The 21,009-nt window shown below is 37.4% G+C and overlaps 1 protein-coding gene across 2 annotated transcripts in view; it reads right to left on the reverse strand.

Annotated features, from left to right (window-relative positions):
- Positions 1-953: 953 nt before the first annotated feature.
- Positions 954-21,009, reverse strand: part of LOC103697272 (MATE efflux family protein) — a 70,294-nt gene continuing 50,238 nt past the window's right edge. The window contains exons 7-14 of one of the 2 annotated variants that reach the window (XM_039116389.3): positions 20,426-20,563; positions 20,279-20,347; positions 20,070-20,180; positions 19,350-19,478; positions 17,755-17,832; positions 10,935-11,006; positions 1,506-1,568; positions 954-1,422 (exon numbers count right to left, since the gene is read on the reverse strand). In XM_039116389.3, coding sequence (XP_038972317.1) covers positions 1,321-1,422; positions 1,506-1,568; positions 10,935-11,006; positions 17,755-17,832; positions 19,350-19,478; positions 20,070-20,180; positions 20,279-20,347; positions 20,426-20,563 — 762 coding nt within the window. In that variant the 3' untranslated portion in view covers positions 954-1,320. The remainder of the gene's footprint in view (positions 1,423-1,505; positions 1,569-10,934; positions 11,007-17,754; positions 17,833-19,349; positions 19,479-20,069; positions 20,181-20,278; positions 20,348-20,425; positions 20,564-21,009) is intronic. The other variant, XM_039116390.3, reaches the window with a different exon arrangement.

Below are 21,009 nucleotides of genomic sequence, written 5' to 3' on the forward strand. Positions count from 1 at the left end.
TTGAGTATTCTTGTAATCTAAGGACAATTGGTGGACCTTATCACTTGTAAAGTTGTTGGAATTTTTCCAAAGCCCCCCCTTATGGGTTCGCTGCCATATGTGGCTTATGGGAGCCACATGGTGGCATCGGTGCTTGACAGCCCAGCCTGCTGATGCGCTTATAGGGGCGCATTGCGAAGCCCCTCCTGCCCACCTGTCGCTTAGTACGGAGCTCTGCTCTGCCATTGATAGCCGTGGGAAGTGCCCTGCGGTGGTCAGCCTCGACTTAAGAAAATAAAGTTGCACCTCTACTAACAGCAATTGCTTTTAGTATAGTGGTAAGCACTTGATCCAACAAGTGGTATCAGAGCGAGATTGCAGGTTCGAACCCCTAGGATGTCGCTTGGGAGGGGGGATTGTTGGGATTTTTCCAAACCCCCCCACCTTAAGGATTTGCTACCATGTGTGGCTTATGGAAACCATATGGTGGCATCGATGCTTAACAGCCCAGCCTGCCGATACGCTTATGGAAGGACGTATTACGAAGCCCCTCCAGCCCACCTGTCACTTAGTACGGAACTCTGCTCTGCCATTGATAGCCGTAGGAGGTATCCCGCGGTGGTCAGCCTTAGCTTAAGGAAATAAAATTGTGCCTCTACTAATAGCAATTACTTTTGGTATGGTGGTAAACACTTGATCCAACAAAAGTGATCCTAGAGCCTATAAATAAATAACACCAATATAGCTCATATTTTTATCACTGAATGATTTCTTGATTTTTTTGATGTGTGGCACTTCTATTTTATTTGGTGGATTCTGTAGTAGTCTTGGCGGGTTCTAGGGACATTAGTGTGGGGATAGGGTGTTCTTGACATTCCTAGAAGAGTGTACATTCCTAGTATAGATTACCGATACGAATTTGGAAATAGGATTTTACTCTTAATGTTTGGATCAACTCAGAAGGCACCAGAAACTTTGTTCTTGACAGTAAGAAACTCTTCTGAAATCTTGATATAGTAACTCAATCTGGAAGAAGTTACAAAAATCAAGAACTCACAAGTACCAAAAATTATTACATAAAATTGGATGATTTACATAAATTGCCTCACTTGTACCTTGCTCTCAGAGCTTGTTGAAAAAATAATATTTTATGAGGAGGTCATCAGCAAGAAGCTTCTCCGTGATAACTTTTTTTGATAAATGCCAGTGGATACGTCCTATCAAATAGAGGAACGCTTCCATTGGTAGTGCCAGATATCACAAAATCTCGGGCCAGGAACAGATGTTTAAGGCTTTCAGGAGTATCTCCATCTCTAAACTATATGAATAGAGAAGAAATCACTACGTGGTTTTCACCTTCACCAATTCATGCTGATAAAAATCATCGCCGTATAGCATGCCATGAGGAGAAATAAGCCGCTGAAAAGCAAGTGAAAATCGAGCCTGGACATGCAGGTTCAATCAATATCAGATAGAATAACTTATCAGAAATATCATACTATCTTGTCACTTCAGAAATACATTACCCATTGAAACCCTGCTAGGGCCCACCAGCATCCTGGCAAACCAAAACCCCTACTGCAAACAAGCTGATTTGATGGGGGGAAAAAGAAAAGAAGTTAGTGATATATGGAAGTCATTTCATATATACATGCAAAACAAATGAAGAAAAGAAAGAGAACTGCAGTGTTGTTGAAAAGAGACACTTCAATTACTCATACTAACAAGTAATATCATAACAAAATACATAAACAATCAGAGTAGAAACTGCACCAGTAAGTATAAATCTAGATGTACATTAAATTATTGTCAGTAAACTTCTGTGGACTTGTAATAAAACCATGAAGCGACTTTAAGTAACCCAATCCTGTAGAATTCCTTGTTACATAGTAGAGAGGTGGGACACGAGAGGTTTAGGACTTCTAATGGGAGGGTTCATAACAATTACAGAGCCCCTGGTCCCTCTCCATTCAATGAAAAGAAAAGGAGGCAGATCCTATCAATCTCCTCATGACAGTTGAAAAGTGAGTAAAGAGGAGACCAGATAACCGGTCTTCAGTATATTGTGCATCTGTTCACTTATAGAGATTAGTAGAATGAGGAGTGTGATAGGAGCTACCTGTTATGGATCAATGATGCAGGTGGTGGGTTGTGACTTCGCATGATTTCATGAGCACTGATTATGCACATAAAATGGCTTTAATGGTTGCATTGTTTCAAAATTGGATACGTTTGTTGCATAAATTCACAAATTTTAGTAGAAAATTCCGAGTTCATGATTGTCTCCTCCCTATCACTTATAATTTCCTATTCAGATCTTTCTCATTTGGATAGCAAAATATAGAAAATCTCAACTTTCAAAATATGAAAAATTTCAATCAATAAAAGATAAAATTATGCTTTTAAATTTTGAAAGCTCCAGAAGCAGCATAAGACATGCATCTAATGGTTGATTATGTGCATCAAGGACATAATGCGGTGATGATAAAAGAGGTATTGACAACAATCATTATTAGATGGCCTTTTTCTTTAGTTGGCAGCATCAATATTCTTTGTAACACTATGCAATATATCTCGCTCATGTAGATAACATCAACTGAAAACAACATTAAATTTATTACACAAATAAATTGCTGAGCTTATTTTCTATTCCAATGATTCTTCAGTCCAAGGTGCCAACATACCAAGCTGGTAGTTGTACCAGACAACTGGTTTAGGTCCTGCCTTCACAGGGTCCGACGATTCATAGGGTTTGAGGAGTTGCGAGTTTTTATGGAATGGCCACACCCTATGATGTAGCCCATTGCCTATAAGATCTTTCTGACAATGATGTCGCCATTCACACTTTTTATGATTAAACAAGAACAAAGAACTAAAGAGTTGGAACTATAGTTTCATAACTTTGCACTATATAAATTGCTCAACGTTTATGAAAACAATGTCAGTATAAGATAGTTGAAAACAAGTCATAAGGGCAATTGAATATGCAATGTAGTGAGAAATTGACTTGGTTGAACTGGTCAATCTTGCATTAAAGGAATCTTCAGGGAATAGTCTGGGAGTTAATTATAAGTTGATTGAATAAGATGATTCTTTTCATTTTTAGACTTGACCTTTTTTTTTCGTAGTTCATCCTTTACAAGTTCTTCCAGTGTTGTATGTTATTGTATCATCAACACTCATATTTACTTAAAACTTATGACACCTTTATTGAGTAAAATTTATTAAAACTTTTTCATATTTCACCTCCATTATTCCAACTTGGTCTCCAAAATCGTGGAGGTACTTAATTGATTTTTACAGAAAGCCTTCTTCTGAAACTTCTTATGACCTATATTAAAGCACTCCTATCGTGTCTCATAGCTTATGATGGAAAGTTCTTCCAGAGCACACATCACTGATCATGCTAGATTTAGTTTTTTTTTTTAATTTCCACCAAGGCCATCTTAGTTTTTACATGTCGCATCATATGGGCGCCTTGCTTTTAGTAACGTTTCCTTTCGAAAAATTGTACTTCTGGGCTCGAAGCATGCACTTGGTTGTCCTTGTTTGTAATCTTTCTTAAATAATGCATCTCTATGTGCTTGTTCAAACACTTGGAAGGTTATGCTTTCAGGTATAAGATTAAAAATAGAAAATCATTACATAATTTCAAATAATTCCTATGATTGCCTTAATGAATGCTTCTTTCTTAGTTTATTTACTTCCATCCACTAACTTGCTCCTTTGTTTCTTCTCATCTCATGATAGTCATGTTCATTAACATCAAGGTTTGAATCCCAATCCCAGGCTTGGAATTGGTCAAGGATCATGTTCGTAAAATACCAGGATGGCACTTACTAACACTTCGGATGACCTAGCATCACAAAAGTTAACTGGGAATGCCAAACTTTTTTATTTTGTATTTGTCTTTTCTTTTGCTTGTTGCTTTTAGAAAGGTGCAATTCATCAAAATTTAGTGGTTATTTAATTCACACTTTTAGCGGTTGTTTAGATACTTTCTAAAATTTGCTTATGTCAAAATTTAGAAAGGTGTATTATTTTTCTATAATCCAAAATTTATTTTTTACATTAATCAATTATTGAATTAAAAACTATGAAATAAAAGGAATTATTCAGATAATCATTGAATACATGCCAATCCCCTCCAAAAGTAGCACTAAGTTATATAAATTGTCTCCAAATTTTATAGTGCTTATTTACTTTCTGTTAATTTTAAAAATTTTATTATAGAAATAGTTTAAATTGATAGAAATTCTGAAAAATTAAAATTAGTTAAGGGCTTCAGTAGACAACCCTAGGTACTGCATACATTTTCCCAAACCAAACAAAGGCATTTCATCAAGCTACTTTACTATGCCAATTTCAGGTGCAATTCGAGCATTTTGAAACGCACCAAAAATTAATGCAATTTTTGCAATAATATGATTGCATGTGCCTATCTATACTGTAAATTGCTAGCATTTTTTCATAAACATTTTGGGATTTTTAATGTTCACAAATAATATGATTCCTCCTAAAGAATAAGGATTTTCAGCAGATTAGTTCCTTGTCTTTTCTATATTCGTATTATAATCACTGATAACTTGTAACTTAACTAGATGACAATAGAACATTCTACTTATATTCTTCTAATGGTGTTAATTTCATAATTTTTGACATTTCCCCCTATCACTCGCACTTAACCAACTTGCTAACTTGCCCCCCTCCACTGTGGGTCCCATAGTGACCAAGTCTTGTGCGACAACAGGGCAAAATAAGTGAGAGAAGGCCAAGTCTCGAGCCTTCTTTTGCAATCATGGTTAATCTTAACCATGCTTTTCAATAAAAACTAATTGAAGGACTAATTTGTACAAATAGAGAACTTTATAAGAATTTCATATGAATATAACAAAGATAGACTAATATGAAAATACAAAAAAATTGCAAAAAATCAAAAAATCATATGATTACATAGAAATAAAATACATCCAATAAATAAAATAAAGAGCATTGCAAGTTGAGACTTAACCTACAACATATTGAATATGTCAACAAGAAAAATCAAAGTCCGCAAAATAAGTACTGAGAACCATACCAGCACATTACTAGTTTGATATGGTATGGTCAATACGGTATGGTCTGCACACCATACCGTGATAGGCTTCCACCATTTTTTTTATCACTTTTAGCCATAGTACCGTCCAAAACAAAACAATACGGGTTTATACCAGGCTGCACCAAGCGATTCCACTTAGTTTGGATCAGTACAGATCAAGATATGACATACCATACTGAACCGGTGGTATGAAGCATACTGCACCATAGTAGTTCGATATCGGTACATGCTATAGGGGCGTACCAACACTCAGTAAGCTGAACCAAACCCGTACCGGGCATTACCGACACAATGACGGTGGCACTGGTACATGTCCTAGTATCGAGATGACGTACTTTGGTACAGATTAGTTTAAACTACATACTGAACCACACCTTGATACCCAAATGGTACCTTAGCGGTGCAGTATGGTATGGTCAGTCTGGAAAACCTTGGGACAAATGGTATTTTTTTCTATGTTTTTTGGACCAAAAAAACAACAAAAAAAAATAAACATAAGGTGGGAGAGTAGTGCACATGGTAATATTTTCCCTTAAGACGAACTACCAAAACAATAGAATAAAAAGATAGGAGGAAGGAGCAACAAGAAAGAACTCTCAGAAAAATAGAGACTAGAACTAGAAATCAATCAATTCAAGATGCTCTTTACAATGGCTAGGCATCCTCATTTATAATTGTAGGACCCCTTGAATTTTCCTAAAAATGTGTCCACATTCGTTTCTTGTAAATAAAAAAAAATTCTTAATAATATACCTCTAGATAAGATTTGTCACTCTTCTTGATGTCACCTAATTGGATAAGATCTCTCACTCATCTTAATATCACTTGATTGGATAAGATCTCTAGGATTATTTCCTAATTAGTAGCAGCATTGTAGAACTGACTTAGGCTCGAACACAATGTTAAAACCCATTGTTCCTTTGGTCAGACTTTGACATATATTAGTTCATGTACATGTCAGCCAAGTCCATGACGTGCATCAGAGAGGAGATTACCAAGCTTTATAGTAGATATGGGCATCGAGGAGGCTAAATTTAAGCAGTACTTGCTAGATCTAAGCTCCTAGTCTCCCCTTCCTCTCTTTCTCCCTTGTATCATTCCTCTAGCATGCAAAAAACCAACCAAAAGAAAGCCACTTAGGCCTCTTCTATCTCACTTGTCTAATATTGGTGGATGTCGGCTGACCTCGTCACTAACTTCTTCATATTGGCTGGTATCGACCAAGGCAACTAAAGTTTACATATAGTACAAACCTAGACCTATCCCAGCACTTGCTATCTTACTGGTCTGATCCAGGACAATCAAGATGGACCAATACCAACCAAGGTGGACCAATACCAACCGAAATATTAACCCATGGTTAGCATTGATGCCTTTAATGAATATGAAAATATATTTATGCTTCGTTGGAGATATTAGTCATCCTACTTCCTCTAGACAATTCAATTTGAAGATATTTTCTTCCTTGAGATGATGGTATTTTGTCTAACAAGGATCTGAATATTGTGTGGGAGTGGCATGCAAGCTTTGCATTGGGCATAATACACCTCTATCTCTACCATGCTATGGTAGTGTTTGATATCCTTGGCATGCATCAACGTTGTGGTAGGACAAGTACTAGCACACAGCAGAAATTGTGATAGTGCCATGTGCCATAAAGCATAGGCACGATATATATCGTGCATTCTCAGTGTTCCAACTAGCATGTAAATCCCAATGTCTATGGCATCCATTCAACTAATAAGCCCATCAGAAAATACCAAAATTGTGACTCTTCCTGATGGCATTATTTAATCAGCTACAAGTTGTTAATTGAGGTCAATATTTTCTAGTAGCTTGACAACAAACTTGAGGTTCAAATGACTCGAAAAACTGCTCATGATTACAAGCAACATTAGGGTAATGGGCACTAGAATCTCCCCATTGCATCCCTAACCAGTGTTAATGTACGGTTATTGGAAAAAGGACCAGACAAGGTAACTCCCTTTTTCATTAATTGCAGTTCTCACTATTCCATTCAAATTTGAAGCATGGGCATCCAGCATCCAACATCAGGTTGAATTCATTCGTACTTTCAGAATCGCTCAACGAAATACTAAGAGAGATCCATACATAATGCTAGAAAAAAAAATCAGAATGATCAAGTAATGAAGAAACAACATCAGAAGAAGCTCCGGATGCTCAAGTAATCTTTTAAGTCAAGTTATACATGCGAAGAGCAACCGAAGATGGGCATTTTAGAAAACAATAGTTAAGATTTAAGAAGCTGCCATCTTTGGTGCAATAGTAATTGTCTTATGTAAATATTTATCATCTATAGATGCAAGCAAGCAATCACTGCATGAGATATTGACAGAAATAACTCTTAGGGAACTGCCTGAATCAAACTCTGGCAAACCTCTGGTTTAGCTATAAACTCGACATATGCACCCTAGATGACAAGTGAAACTTTTAACAAAATAGGAACAATCAAGTGACCAATAAATGGGGGAGTCTAAGTGCAATGTACGAGAATCCATGAAAACCTTAAAAACTACAGTAAGTGTAAATTCTTAACTAGATGTTGTTTCTGACAGAAACTTACTCAGCATAAGAAGAGTTTATTCTTTGGGATGGCTTCTATGCCCCAGTCACAAGGTAATTTTTCTCTCTGAGATGTGGACCAGGCCTCTCTGCCTAGGAAGCAAAAACATGTGATTCCCTACAGCCTAGTTGTTCTCCTCCATCAGAATTTTTTTTTTTTTTCTGTTAGTGCTGAAACCTCCACTCTCAGAGTTCCATTTTGTCCCCAATCTTTCTTAGCAGGATAAATAGCATCAACAAAACCAGTATCCTTTGTCTGTAATGTCTGCAGCTTCCGGATCAGTTATTTCACTATATGCAGTAACTTCCTATTGCCATGGCATTTTTCAAACCCATCACATTTTCTCAATTTGTTGGGTCACAGAAGCAGCTTTCTTCATCACCATATTTGGCATTTAGTAGTCTTGTCTCACCTCAATAGTGCATGCTTTTAAATTTAGTTATCTTTCTGTCATGCTTTGGTTATTGATATAGTGTTGAGGATGAAACAGAAGAAACTATAGCTAGAAGGATTGTTTAAAAGAAATGGATTACACAAGAAATACAGTATAGATTGATGAAATTGCAGAAAAATTTTGCTGCTGCCAAACAGATGGAAAAGGTTCAAAATCCTCTAATAATATTCTTCCTTGCTGGTAGAAAAGTAATAAATGTAACTATGAGGCAGGTCCAGCCCTTTTTGTTGCTTTTTTCCTTCCCTAGCTCCCACAAACCAACCCTATTCCCTAAACAAGTTAAAACCTGAAACCAATTATATGAAACACCTGATATCAGTTTTGAAGCTGAGTTACAGCAAAACTAAGCCTGAGACCATGTTTGCCCCTTTCTCAGCAAGGATTTAAGACCCGGTCTCATCCTGTACCAGATCACATTGGCAGAGAATCAACTCTCCAAGAGTCCCCAATACCCCACGTCCTATGGAACTAGGTGATATGCAGTCTATGCTGCTTGGTACCGACCAGTATCAAGTGACAAAAGCCAAGTTATGCCCAGCATTAACAGGCGTCAAGGCAAAAGAGCAGATTCCTTGCTGTTTTTTCTTTGCTTTGTGGCTGCTGGGTGATTTGAATTGGAGGAGAATTCCTATAACATACTAGAAGCTTTACCTAATACATATTTTTATTTTTATTTAATTATCTTAACTTTCAGATCAAATAATTATTCAAATAAAATAAAGATAATTAATGGTGGATTTTCTGTGCTATAGACATGCACATGCTATTGCTGGAACTGCATTATTCTTGCCTTCTTGGGTTCCATAGCAACCCAACCTATGTTTGAAAAAGGTGTACTTTTTGTGGGAGCTATCTATCAAATATGTAGTACCCATGAGAGACATCTATTAAATATGTAGCACCCATGTATGGAATTTTTGTGAAATTTCAATTAATTTTGAATAAAAATCTATAAAATAGTGAACAGTGTTATTTAATCAAAGAATTAGGAATAGCTACAGATAATTTATTAGAACTGTTCCTCGCACATAGTTGGCATGCACTTCATGAAATTATCCAAATTACCCTGTTATTTATATATATATTAAATACAATATTAACCATACAGGAATTCCAGTCGCCTGCCTTATTCATCAACCTTGCTCGCTGGCCTAGTTCTTTGACAGCCTCACATGTGTCACATGAGCGGGCCATGATCCTTAATTGTTTGACTACCGGTCAAAAGGTCAATGAAAAGGATCATAAGAAATACAGCAGAGATGGGTGGAAACACAACAAAATTCCAATATTGTCCAGTAGGAATAAAAGGCTGAACATTTGCTAACAATACGCTTCTTTGCTGGTAGGGAAGTTTGACATGCCATGGTGAGGTGGGATGAGCCCTATATATATATAGCTTTTCTCCTTTCCTAGCTCCCACATTACAAATAAATATTTAGTTAAGAATTGGAACTTGCCAGACCCATCTAACTATAACTTCTTTTTAATAAATAACAGCCTAGTTAAAAAAAAAAGCAAAATAAGGTTACACTTATTAACTACTAAAATTAATAAAAAGAAACTCCCACTAATAGAAACTTGGTTTGGGACGGAGTTCATTTTGCTGAGCTCCTGTACAACTTGGCAGCTGTTAGTAGCTCATTTCCTATCAGCAGAACCCACCTATAAAGGTTTTAATATCATCTTCCTATGTCATTCCATCATCACTCCAAGCTGGTCAACTGTATTGCTATATAAGCTAGCTAACCTGTTCGACAGCTAGTTGACTCAGCAAGCCTCCTAATCCTTTCGCTAGATTTCCTCGCTAGCCTCATTAACTGAGTTTCTAGCCCATGAATGCCATGATTTCAGATGCTCACTCAACCAAGGCTTCTTGTAGTGATGTGACTTCATTTGTGGTAACATTTATCAAGTTTTCTTCACCCCATTTGTCATTTTCAAGTTTATCACTTCCACTTTCCGTCACTTTTTCTTGGTGCCATCTGAGTATATATCTATTTACCTCTTCATCAGTTTGGCACCTTCCTCAGAATTCATGTTATTAGGTACTTTAGCTTATCCTTTTGCTCATATCCCCACGTTTTTAGCATCAGTTTATCTTGTAGAATATAGATATTCCACAACCAGTTGTACTTAATACCCATGTAATCTTGCTTGTTAACATATCTGCTACCTGTTATACGCTTTGTTATCTTTCTCATGGTAAACAGTACATGCATGATCCACCTTGAGTCTAAGGGCAGGATGGGTGTGTTTTTGATTGCATAGTACTCTACTAAGGTGCATACACCAAAGCCTGCTTTTACTATGTTTTCCACTAATATACTTACATGAATTTGAAGAAGATTCCTAGTCCATGCGTGGTCCTTGTATGGTGGCATTCTCATTGCATACAATTTTGTTAAATCCAATTGTTGACTTCATACCCTCGAACGAATAGCACTCACTATAACTTTTGCTCCTCACTCAGGTTTCATTTTACTAGAACATTGATATGCAAAGTTGCAAACTATCAAAAAAGAAATTCGATGGTTTGTAAGACATTTCCTAATTAACAATATGAGCAAAATGTAGCTTAACAATACAAAATTAATTTAAAAGGCATAAAAAAAAACTTGCACTTCTCATAACAAATTTTCAGGTTCATTGAACAACGACCAAATTTGACTCATGGTAGTTCAGACCAACTTATTATAAACTTAAACAAAAAAATAAGCATGAAAACATAGTATATACTATATAGGCTTCTAAAGCAAATTGTAAACTTGTCAAATTTACATGCTTCTCAAGGAAAAGGTGTAACTTTATCAAAAGCATACCAATAGTGTAAGGCCACCGAAACAAAAGCATCCAGTCATTGACAAACTTAAAAATCTAAGATCCCTACCAGCCTGCATAGAGACAAGTATTAAATGTAAATATAAGCAAACTACTTGGATTAAATGAGGATGAAGAAAGGCCTGATATATAGCAAGCACATCAAATTCATAAAAAACAGATAACTATGAGTTTGTTTATCATGTCATCCATCTGGAAACAAAATGATAGGTTGCCAAAGTAGCTAAACCTCTTTCAACCAAATGAATCTTGCATATTACTAATTAATTTTTAAGTTCTGATCGGTAAAAGTAATTAAAACTATTTTAGAATCACTGAAATATTATAAGTACGTGACACCTATCATGGTTGCTATGTAATTGCTATAAAATCCTGAGTCACTAAATGATACAATAAGTCCTCTAATAAGCCATGTGTTCACTATATAATAACTTTTAATCACATAAATACAAATCAGCAAGCATGGAACCAGTTAATCTTAATGGTCCCAATGGGACAAGTATATGGCAACCCAGATGATTAATAAAATGATTTGCTTGACCTGAAATGAAAGAAACTCTCATATTAAGCCAGAAATGTGAGTAATCATCTATACAGGCAGCAATATATTTTTATATTCTTGTGAATTGTGATAAATAAGTACAGATCAAAGTTCAAGCAAATATGTCACAAAGTGTTAAGGAAAAAATATAAAAAGAAAACATAAAAGTTTCTCGAAGCTGTCATTTCCACAGGATCAGGCAATTCTTGGGGTATCTTTTCAGGGTTATCCGCTATTCAGCTTTGCAGACAATTTTGCCCCTCAACTCCTTAGCAATATTCAGTTGTGTTTCTCAATTCTTGTGCCTCCTTGAAAGAATTGGATGGCGAAGAAGTGACATGAGTCTTCCCGAAATAATCATAACACTATAGGGCTCCCAAAATTAAAAAGAAAAACTGCATTCCCCAACCCTTCTTGATTCCTAATACCTCGACTTCCACATTTGTTTCTCTCTCTTGGCCAAGAAGATGCGTATGAGAGACTGCAACCACCCGTACTCCCCGGACCATTGCAACCATGCTCACTCTTGCACCTGCTTCCTTGATGCCCATTACGATCCACAATCTCGATCTCGCTCTCACTTCATCAACTGCTCAATCGCCATCAGGGCCACCACTACCACTTCACCTCGCTCAACATGTATCAAGATCAAAACAGGTATCAGCGATAAGGTGCATGATTTTCTTGAGAAGGACGCCCTTATTGTGGTGAATGAGCCTTCCAATGAGAGGCCAAGGAGAGTGGCAGCCACAGCAAGTAGAGCGACCATCACTGCCCCAAGCCACCTTCCACCAACACCATTGATTGTTTTTTGCTCCTCGATCCCCAATTCGAACTAAGATCAGATAATGCCTCAAAAGAAAATGAAGAAATTGGGACCATGGTTCTCCAAATCTAGATTACAAATAAATGGTTAGAAAGAGAGAGAAGAGATTGCAATTGGGACCTAGGGGAAGGACTGATGGAAGCAGCAAGGAAAATGTCTTGGAGAATAGGGCATTGGGTGACAGGGACATGTGATCGGGTGTCAAAGGACGCACTAGACTACATTGGTGAAAATAGCCATGGTCCATGGATTCAATGAAGAAAGAGTTCTATTACTACTATTTGACATACGAAGTGGAAAACATGTACCAAGATCCCCTCGGCGAAGAGTGGAAAAAAGAGGTGGAAAGTGGAGTCATCAAGAATCAGGAAGGGTGGAGAGGTTGGTGCTAAGGTAGCATGCTAATCGAGCACAACCATGTAGTAAGGTGGTGTGTTGCCACGTGGCCATCTTGACTATATTGAATGTAGCCAAAATAATGGATACACGAGAACCAGACAACAGGAGGATGCAAGGCACTCAAAGCACGTGTCAGCCCAATGGAGATGACAACACATGGCAATGCTTGCTTAGCATGCTGTCTCAAAGTACCAGACATGTAGTGGCAAACAAGGGAGCACAAAGATAGCAAGCATAGTGGTCCACCAGCCCACCTTGTTATCTTAGCCAATGATGTCAGGATTGTCTTCATGAAAGGAGTACGAGATCCAGACAGAGATATGCTGTCAACACAGACAACCCAACAACACTTACGTATCAGATTTTCAATCCTCTTTATGTTAGTTTAATATTTGTAACCTCACACTTTATGTTAGGTGACGAAAGAGACCTACCCTAAACTAGGTGAACAACCGCTGTATTAACTTGATTTTGAAGATAATAAACGTACTTTTCTTTATCTCTTTGTTGTTACCTTGGTTATAACTTTATCCCCATCTCGACTGCAAGGCAATTTAAGAAATTCTACAGTCGCCTGCCCTTATCAATTGACCTTGCTCGCTAGCATTAGCCTTTGATTGCATCACATAAGCAAGCCATGATCCTTCATCAACATTCTCTTGCCCCACAGTAGGCCGAACGGCCAGCATTGTGCACCTTGTTGGAAGCAACAATAGACTTCTAGAAGAATGTCTTCTTGTCACAATATGTCAGAAATTTGATGATATTTTGTCTTCTAGGCCCGTCCAGCCATCACACATAAGTGTTAACCTACATATAGGCCATTTACTCTTTACAGGAAGCTATCTATTTCTGCAGTTCCTCCTTGTTATTATCTAGTAAGTCAGCATATATTTCCCTCGATGCAAGAGGATCGACACCCGAACCAACTTTTTGGATGGAGCTGATCACAATATAGTGGTAGGCATTGTTAGCGGCATTTGCAACCTTGTAGGATATGTCTGTAACCAAACCACTTTGAAATTGCCCTCAACATGTCCCTCACCCTATACTTGATGGGCATGGAATCAATTTTTTTGTTGTTTTGAGTCCCTGCTAGGAGAGGCATGTATATCTAAGTCATGAATGGTGGCTCTTACTAGTATATCTCTGACTTTCTTTTCCTTCTTGCTCGTAAAAATCCCTAGCATGGACACTATCAGACTACCACCTTTGCTAACTGCCTCTTTAATCGATTGGCTCCTATAGCTTAGATCTGCCCTAGCAACTCCAGAATCAAAACTCCTATCATACATTGAGGGTCCAAACAATGCCCTGTGCCTCACAACTTCATCCATCACTGATTATTTAGGCAAGGACCGCAATCTTGGTCTCGGGTACAACACTGGTACGTTACCAATTTGGGACGGTATGGATTGGTACGATACGGTACTCATCTGTACCGAGACAGCTCTCGAGCTATCTTTTCTCACCTTTTATCTCAGTATGCCTTAGTATGGGTTGGCATACATCCCAGTTCACCTCGTTATGCGTCAATATGCCTCGGTACAAGTTGATATGGGGTGGTAGAGGCTTGTACTGACCCAAATATGATTTTTGTACATGTTCCGACCCAATACAGTATGGTACGCCCCAAACTGGATGGTTCAAGGCAGTGTGACCGTCCATGATTTAGATAATCCCACATGGCAGCATGAATCTAGCTTCCTCCATATCATCAACATCAATACCTCATAGTCCTAATTCCTAGAGTGATAGGAGGGCAATGATAACTGTTAATCTGTTTCTCAATGCTTTTTTCTTGTTCTCCTTGAAATCATGAAAGTATAGTTAACGAACCTATTATGGACACTTCTTACTAGCAAATACATCAAGGTAACTACCAGCCACATGCTACTTCAATGTAATCACTCCATTCTCGCTCTAATCAGCCTCACACCAATTACACATTTCAATCAATATTAGCACAGTGCCATAGTGCCACTGTTTATAGAGGGAGTAGAGGACAGGAAACCACTGTTTATGAGATAGCCGCAGGACGGTCTTCGATTCACCGATGAGTCCCAGTTTACTGTTTACATATGTTACACAGGATAGGGACCACGGTGGATGATCTATTAGAGCCTGCGAGGATATGATTGCATATAGAAGACGGACTCCTTGAGGTCAGTCAGGAGAACACGATGCAGCTATACATGAGCTCGCACGTGAACTAGAATCCATAGACGTATCAGGTTTCGAGTCGTATATTGGATCCTATTATCCACAGTCATAGACAGCCTACGACCTATACAAATACGGATACGGATATGGTGCGTCGAGGCATCTTTTGGTGGGTGGCTACTACCCTACGCAGTCTAGAGCATCTCAAGAGTCGAATTTTGCTGCTGGCATATTCGGATGGCCCCTCCATAACCATATGATCAGCCAGAGGACATCTCTCATAGCCAGAGCTTCAGCAAGAGATCTTAGAGTGCTTATAACACAGCGCGCATTTCTTACGGGATGAACATATGAGGCTACAGCGCCGCTTGGTTAAAGGGGTGGGTTGATGTGCCTCTCGACTATGCTGATGATCCGTATATCTACGAAAGTCATCGCCACTCGACCCGATTTTAGATATCGATATGTTTTTTGTACTTTAAATGTATATAAGTAATTGTAGTATTTTATAATTTTAATATTACTACTTGATTTGAGGATATTTTATGTTGTTCCTTATAGTATACATCTCACTAATCATTTTATGATTTGTATCATTTTAAAATAATAAAATGAATATAAACCGAAATTATAGAAACACCAAAAAATATCAAAAACAACACCAAAAAAACATCAAATTAGACAAAATCATTGAAAAACTTCAAAAAGAGTGATTACCATTAAATATTCTTGAAAAGTTAAAAAAAATGGGTATGTCGGTATAGAACCGATATGCCCTACATGTACCGGTTCCAGTTCGGTACCGGTTCGGTACCGAACCATATTGGTCGCCGACCGGTACCGTGACCCAGTACCGGTTCAGCGGTCCTTGATCCTAATCATACTTCTACTCTTGACAATGCTTTATAAGGTGGTTTGTCAGCACTGACTATTAAGTATGATGGCATGCCCAAGAGTCGATGCACAGTCTAACCTCAGTAAAGAAGGAAGGTGCCACTATCCACCTTGGCAGCCTTATAAGTGCGATGCCTAATCTCACACATAACTATGAACATATTTCAAGTACTTAAAAATATCTAATCCTCCCTATAGAAACTCCATCTACTTGGATAAACCCCCTGAAGTACTTATTGACTCCCTTTTGGCCTTATAGTCAATGTGTGATGCATGCCTTACACTGTATATGGCTATGAAAATAGGAGATGGTCATGATTTCCCAACTATTCTTTGTGTTAGACAAGGCAAATGGCTTTTAGGGCACAACCGCACTTCCAACACCACACCATTGTGTCTTCCCCTCTACCACTGACCATCATGTGCTCTCCTCTACAACTCACTGCAATTGTATAGTCTGTGCTGTGGACACAGCGTACTCTCGACCACCCATTGGTGCCAAGTACTACCCTCAGCCACATTCTCCTCCCTACCATAACCACTAGTACATGCTCCTCTCCACCACCATATGCTAGCCTCTACCTCTGAATGTCAACACATGCTCCTCCGGCATTGCATGATCCTCTCTGCTGCATGTCGTCATGGCATCCTCACCAATGCTTGCCACCACTGCATCCTCACCAATGCTTGCCACCACTGGGTACTCCTCTCTGCCCTTCACCATGCATGACAACCATATCTGCCATGGAAAGAAATGATGGCAATGGCATCTATATGTGATCATGAGAGCAGAACAAAGAGAAATCAATGGGACTGGGATTTGGAGTCTATTATAGCTATGGGTTGAAAGTTAGGTCTGGCCTGCCCAAATTAGGCCTAAAAGCAACATGGGCCTAAAATCTATGACCTAAGCCTATGGCCCACTTTAAATAGCTGATCCAACCCTAAGTTAGCCCAGCCCGGCAGGCTCAAGCCTAGCCCGGGCCCATTTTCAGCCCTACCCCTCTCCAATGGAGAGAGGTTTTGCATTCAATTTTGGATAGTGCCATTTTCCATGTATATCTCTAGAAAAAAGAACCAATTTATAGGTTGCATGATCACTTGCAACCCATACAATCCTATGCATCTTTTTTAGCCTAATTGAAAAATTCTACTGCCACGAAAGAAAAAACAATTCAGACCAATCCAAACCAACTAGTGCTAACTAGAGTTGATATTATGAATCATAAAATAGGGAAGAGTATTGGATCAATCTGATGTTGGTTTGGTCTTGCATTGCATTTGAAAATTTTCCAGCTTTCCAAATTCAGATCTAAGTCAGAGTACGGAGGCAACCTCACATAGGGATAGGGTAGTAATGCATTGATGAATCTGATGTGGAAATAGAATGTTTAATTCCAAGCCTACCTCGAAAAAAATTCTGGTGTACTAGGAGTCTAGTTGCTCCATCAAGTGGTTGTCTAGAGTAATGACTGCCACCTAATGCCCAACATGTCTTATGATGTGAGCAACTTCTGGTACCACATCTTTCTACCAGAATCAAGTGTATCTTTCATATCAACATTCAAGAAAATAATATTAACCCCAAAATAAATTACAAAGAAGTTAATCCGATATCTCAATTTATAGGGAGAATGAAATCAGTACTTCACTCACCAATGTACAAATAAACTTAATTTCCATATAAAAATCAGTAATATAACATAAGAAGCAGTCTGTTGCACAAAGTAATTACATGTGTGCATGTGTGTGCCCATTGAACCATCCTATTTGATCCAAGATCTGAATATTAACATGATTAATCAATAAAAGCTGTTAGATTCACACTCGAAGTATAATAGTTATCTTAGAATGTATTTTTCATGAATAATATGATATGTAATTTAGTCTACTTATCTTCAGAAATTTTATATAGATATGAAAAAGTAATGCCAAAAATTATTAAATTGCATATGTAATGAGATTTTAGTTAGCATACCAGCAATGTTCCTTCAAGGCTATGTGTCGATGGTGTCACTATCAATGCAATAAAATATGGAAGCAATACTTTGTGCATCTGTTTGCATAAACATTCGTTGAGAGGGGATAATTCCAGCGAACAAAGTTTTGACAAATAAAGTTTAAAAATTGAAAAAACTAAATCATGGTGACATAAATTGGAATATAAAACATGAATAAAGAGTACATATATTTGACCACTTCTGACTACATAAATAAATACTCTATGGAATTAAAAAAAACTAAATGAAACCAAAATTAACAAAGAAACATCAAAGGCAATAATAACTCGAATATATGCAATGTTGATATGAAAAATTTGCCTCAGCCAGGGACCAAAAATTTCACAAATACATATGAACCATTACCTGCAAATGTTTCTTCCAGCTGAAAGTATCAGTTCATTTTGCTTACAAGTAGAGCACTTGTAATATATAAGACTTTGAAATGCTATACATTTTGCAACTTTCAAAACATTAAGAACTATGATGAAAAATGAAAAGACATCTAGTGTCACTCACAAAAGGACGCAATTTCTCAATTTACATGGGATTTACATCTGTTTACAGGTCTAACAACATGAACTATTATGGCGAGTGTTCTGATTGGTAAGGAGAGACAAACTATCAACCATGTTGTACCGGTTGGTACAGGGCGTACCATACCAGTATCAGTGGGTACCGGTACTTGATGCAAGGATAAGACTGCTATATCAGCATCAGATGCCAAAATTGTTTGTTTCTTGACAGGTTAATCTGATTTCTCTATTCTCCCATATCTAATGGAAGAGCGATTAGGAATTAGTCAGATTTCACCAATGAAGCTTCCCTTATGAAAACATGTTTCTGATAAATGACTGTAACCAATTCAAGTCAAGCATTTTAGAAAATTGTACACCCATTAAGCTAGTCTATAATTCCACTGTCATAGTTAGAGATTGAGTCAAACTTAACAAATAAAAAGAAAGCAAAACCACTATTAATCAATCAAATGATAAAATATCATTGTTGGAAGATAAAACATCATAGATCTTTTTGGGAAAAAATTGCATAAATTATTAATATCCACTAGGTCAAAAGAATGGTTACAACTCCACTCTTACACAATAACATGGAAAATTTTCTATAGAGTTGATCAAAAAATAAGTGTCCAGCCAATACCATCCATGTCCTTTGCTTTTGAGAAAGGGGTTGGGAAACCCAAATTCATCAAAGGGAAAAAAGAATTGCTTTCCTTGAAAAGATAGATGGAACCTAGGAAAAGAATATCATTTTGCATAACTAAAAGAGAAAAATTAGATGCAAGAAGTTCCTTTGTGCACCTTTTTATTTTCAAGAGAAAGTTAATCAAGTATGCAGAAAAATGAGTAAAAAAGCTGCAGTTAATCATAAGTCATAACTGTTCATAATGGATTCCATGAGTAAAAAGTTTGATCGCTCTCTTTTCCCTAATCATAGTTACTGACTTGAATAGAAGTCTTTCCAAACCACAAATGCCCATGAAAGAGAATGCTAATGAAATATTTCAAAGAGAAGCTTGATAAACCCAAATTTAATGACTTAATGTACTGCAAACCTCTCCAATGACCGTGTGATCAGTTGTAAACAGATAAGGGAAGAGCCATGGGAAAGATGTCCCAACAACTCCCAAAGTCAATCCAGTCATAGCTCCAATTATAATTAGTGACCTCAACAGCATTCGTGCCTGAAATAAAGGTAACATTTCAGTATATCATAGACAATATGGATCACAATTAGAACATAAATGTGCTATAGAACATTTTAAAATGGTTGCAAAAAATGTTGAACTCCAAAACAGCAATTGACTTGTAAAAGAAAAGATCAGTAATACAAAAGAAGCACAACAAATAGCAACACAGATAGAAATCTCCTAGAAGGCATAACAAGCATAAAGCCACTTTTCCTTAGTTATCACAGTATGGTTCTAATATTATTCCTAAGGCAGCTCAGTTTGTTTCAGGTAGCAATGAAAAAAATGTTTAGCAGAACATCATGTGCTGTGGAAGCTCAGTTTGATGAAGCAGGCTGTGAGAGTATGAGTCCTATCAACGTAATCCATTTGGCTGATATATTTATTGCAAAAAGAACTGGCCGACTTTGACAAAGGACCGCATTTACATATTTGTTATTGCCTACACTCAGTGAGAGATTAAGCAGCATGCTAACAAAAACTGAAATCTGGCCCCTTAATGTAATAGTTAAATATTTAGGAGGAGACTGCATTAAGCCATTAACCATGATGCATAACATTCTACAAGCAATAGAAGTTTCAAACCTTCACCAAACTGCGGTTAACTCCATGTATCAATTCTGGCATAAATGACTGAGCAGTTTGAGAGAGTGGTTCACCCCAGACAGTGCACATGCAGAAGACATTAATCATAACCTAAATTTACCAAAGAAAGAAATGCCCATGATGTTTTTTATAAATTATACAAGATAAAAAAAGGTGCACTTGAATAATCAGAAACGATCATGAAAAACCTGATGCGCCGCAATAGTCATTGTTCCCATTGATGTGGCAAAATAAGTGAGTAGGGAATAGAAGGCCACCTGAAGCTTACATGTCTCAGCTACAAAGCAAACAAGAATAAACATCAATGATGAACAAACTTGAATTGAGCACAAAACCTTTGATGTCATTGTTATAAACACTGGAGCAGCAATCTCAAATATCTGGAGAAGCTCTCCAGGTGATGGGACAGATAATGAGAAAGCCCCAAAACTTGTCTTGTTTAGAGTATTCATCATCATGAAAGCTGCAACTACCTGGTAAGTACCATAATGAAGGAGACAAATATAAAACAGCTAGTTAGAAAATATGCCCAAGAAACTGAAAGAACAAGTAGCACATATTTACAGTATTTTTAATCACAAAATTTTTTTTTTTGAAAAGAGATTTTAAAACAGGTGTTTAGGTGATTCCTCATGTTTTAGAGCTTTGAAATTTTTTGCACTCGAATTATCTGCTTCAAAAGAGAAACTCTGTTCAAACTTTCTTGCTCCTTATTATCTCACATTCTCACTTTATACATCTTCTCATCAGCCAAGAAGGTGATAGAATCATTATTTTGGAATTAAAGGATTTTCAAAGGTGCCATTGGTCTAAAGTTGGGCTAGAACAAATTGCAAGAGCTAGGGGATTCTTATCCACCTAACTGCATATGAAATGGATCTAATTGTTATTAATTTGAAGCCTAAAGCATAGTCATATG

The sequence above is a fragment of the Phoenix dactylifera genome, chromosome 16 (assembly GCF_051530095.1).
Source record: "Phoenix dactylifera cultivar Ajwa chromosome 16, Ajwa_hap1_PhDact_Kaust_v1.1, whole genome shotgun sequence".
Taxonomy (NCBI): domain Eukaryota; kingdom Viridiplantae; phylum Streptophyta; class Magnoliopsida; order Arecales; family Arecaceae; genus Phoenix; species Phoenix dactylifera.